A 2,500-nucleotide genomic window follows, 5' to 3' on the forward strand; every position below is an offset into this window, starting at 1 on the left:
GGCATTAAGATACGCTTTAGACGTGGATGATTATCATAAGAGATTCCCAACATATCATAAGATTCCCTTTCTGGAAAATCCGCACTTTTCCAAACCCAGAAAACAGACGGAATTCTAGGATTTATCCTTGCGGCAAATACCTTTATGCATACCTCTTCCGGTTGATCTATACCATACTCGATTCTCGTAAGATGATACACACTAGCTAACAGTCCGCCTGGTGCTACATCATAAGCACATTGGGAACGTAGATAATTGTAACCATATACATATAAAATGACTGCAATGGAATGCCACTCCTCAGGCTTTATTTGTAAAGTCTCTATTCCTTGGTAATCGAAACCCAAAGATCTATGAACCAGTCCATGTTTGACTAGCCAAGAAGACAAATGACCCTGCATCTTTTTTATCTACCCCCCCCCCCCATATTTTTTATTTTTATTTGTATAAGTATTTCCCATTTACAATGAAAAATTTATGAAGATTCACTCGTTCTTTGTTATTCTGTACAAAAGTATACTGCCTAATTCACTAATTCGTAGGAAGATATTGAACTTTTGTATTTGAAAAAAGTTTCAGGAGTGATGATCTCTGAAGTAGATGATGGTTGATAGAGTAATCCTTGATCGTAATTTCCAGTATGAGTACTTGGGCCAACATTAAATTTGTGGTTGGTAGTAAAACACCGATTCTCCTCTTGAGACTTAATTCTATCTTCATAGATTTCTCGAGATATTTTCTTACGAAGTTTTGTTATAGCATCTATAACAGCCTCGGGTTTAGGTGGACAACCCGGCAAATACACATCGACAGGAATTAACTTATCCACTCCCCGAACAGTACTATAAGAATCGGTACTGAACATCCCTCCTGTAATTGTACATGCTCCCATAGCAATAACATATTTTGGTTCAGGCATTTGCTCATATAATCTTACTAAAGAAGGAGCCATTTTCATTGTTACGGTACCCGCTGTTAAAATTAAGTCTGCCTGTCTAGGACTAGATCTTGGTACCAGTCCATAACGATCAAAGTCGAATCGTGAACCTATTAATGAAGCAAATTCAATGAAGCAACAACTGGTACCATAGAGAAGCGGCCATAAACTGGAGAGTCTTGACCAATTTGAAAGATCATTTGATGTAGTTGAAATAACTGAAGTTTGGGTTGTTCGATCAAGTAAGGGAAACTCGATGGAATTCATAACTGTCTCAATGTTTTTTTTAATTGTCTGACTATTCAAAAACTAAGACCATTCCAATGCTCCTTTTCGCCATGCATAAACTAAACCGACAATTAGGATAAGCACGAAAATTAAAGCTTCTATAAAGACGGATACCCCCAATACATCAAAACTCATTGCCCATGGATAAAGAAAAACCGTTTCAACATCAAAAACAACAAAAACTAGAGCAAACATATAATAACGGATTCTAAATTGTACCCAAGCATCGCCCATTGGTTCTATTCCCGATTCATAACTCGAAAGTTTCTCTGGCTCTTTGCTAAGAGGGGCTAAAACTCCAGAAATTAGAAATGCCAAAATAGGAATAACACTTGATATTATTAGAAATACCCAGAAAATATCATATTCGTAAAGCAGAAACATAAACGTACTCCTATCAATGTGGAAAATATACCGGATTAGTCGATTCAAATTGAAATGAATTGTTGTTTTAAGTAATCCTCAAAACAACAATTCATTTTTTTTGACCGAATCACCTCGTTTCGTTTGTTTGCTTCGGTACATGTCTCGTTTAAAGATTCATCCACTAGAATCCTATTTATATAATATCTATTATATCCATAATAAATATATATTAAATATAATAAATATATATTAAATATTATATATTTATATAGATTATATATTTATATAGAGAGGATATATATAGTAGGAACTTATATTTAGGAACTTTTATTGATTGAATAAGGAAAGAGAAGACGACTACTTTGTTTTGTGCTTTACGAGATAAGGTATACCAAGAGAAAAGCCTATTTGACAATGTTGACAATGAAAGTTACCAAAGATCTTCGTTTCTCAAACTCTAGCTTGTCCACAAATAAAATACAGTAAGTCGTTCCTAGAACCATGTGATTTACTAGTGCATTCGATTTGCATTGGGTTATGGTGGAGTTTTTAACCGGTTTCATGTCATGATTTTTACTCCAAAAATTTACTAGAATTGGGTAGGTATCCCAAAGAGAAGAAGTATTACTAATTCCTTGAATTTGTATGGGAAAATAGGAAAATTTTCATATGTAATTCATCTACAAAGATAAGACATTAATGATGAACCAAATCAAGTGGCCAGTTACAAACAATACGAATACAAACAATAATGAGGAAAGGAAAACTCTTATATTATTTTTTATTATTTTTTTTATTATAAAAATAATAAAAAATAATAATAATAAATAATTAATAATATAGGGCTATACGGACTCGAACCGTAGACCTTCTCGGTAAAACAGATCAAACTTATTATTATCAAAATGA

General features: G+C 33.4%; 3 protein-coding genes and 1 non-coding gene across 4 annotated transcripts in view; all 4 read right to left on the minus strand. All coding sequences in view use genetic code 11, as the record gives it.

The window, feature by feature from the left end:
• Positions 1-401, minus strand: part of ndhJ (NADH dehydrogenase subunit J) — a 477-nt gene extending 76 nt beyond the window's left edge. Inside the window, exon 1 of the mRNA in view lies at positions 1-401. This exon is cut by the window's left edge and continues 76 nt beyond it. Coding sequence (YP_009456064.1) covers positions 1-401 — 401 coding nt within the window.
• A 122-nt stretch (positions 402-523) lies between these two features.
• ndhK (NADH dehydrogenase subunit K) lies at positions 524-1,204 on the minus strand. The gene has a single exon. It carries the CDS (start codon positions 1,202-1,204, stop codon positions 524-526), a length of 681 nt encoding a protein of 226 aa, YP_009456065.1.
• A 42-nt stretch (positions 1,205-1,246) lies between these two features.
• ndhC (NADH dehydrogenase subunit 3) lies at positions 1,247-1,609 on the minus strand. Its single transcript has one exon. The coding sequence runs from the start codon at positions 1,607-1,609 to the stop codon at positions 1,247-1,249; it is 363 nt and encodes a 120-aa protein (YP_009456066.1).
• Positions 1,610-2,431: 822 nt separating this feature from the next.
• The window catches only part of trnV-TAC, a 680-nt gene continuing 611 nt past the window's right edge, over positions 2,432-2,500 (minus strand). The window contains exon 2 of the tRNA in view: positions 2,432-2,468. This is a non-coding gene — a tRNA (tRNA-Val). The remainder of the gene's footprint in view (positions 2,469-2,500) is intronic.

The sequence above is a fragment of the chloroplast genome of Momordica charantia, assembly GCF_013281855.1.
Source record: "Momordica charantia isolate OHB3-1 chloroplast, complete genome".
Classification (NCBI taxonomy): Eukaryota; Viridiplantae; Streptophyta; class Magnoliopsida; order Cucurbitales; family Cucurbitaceae; genus Momordica; species Momordica charantia.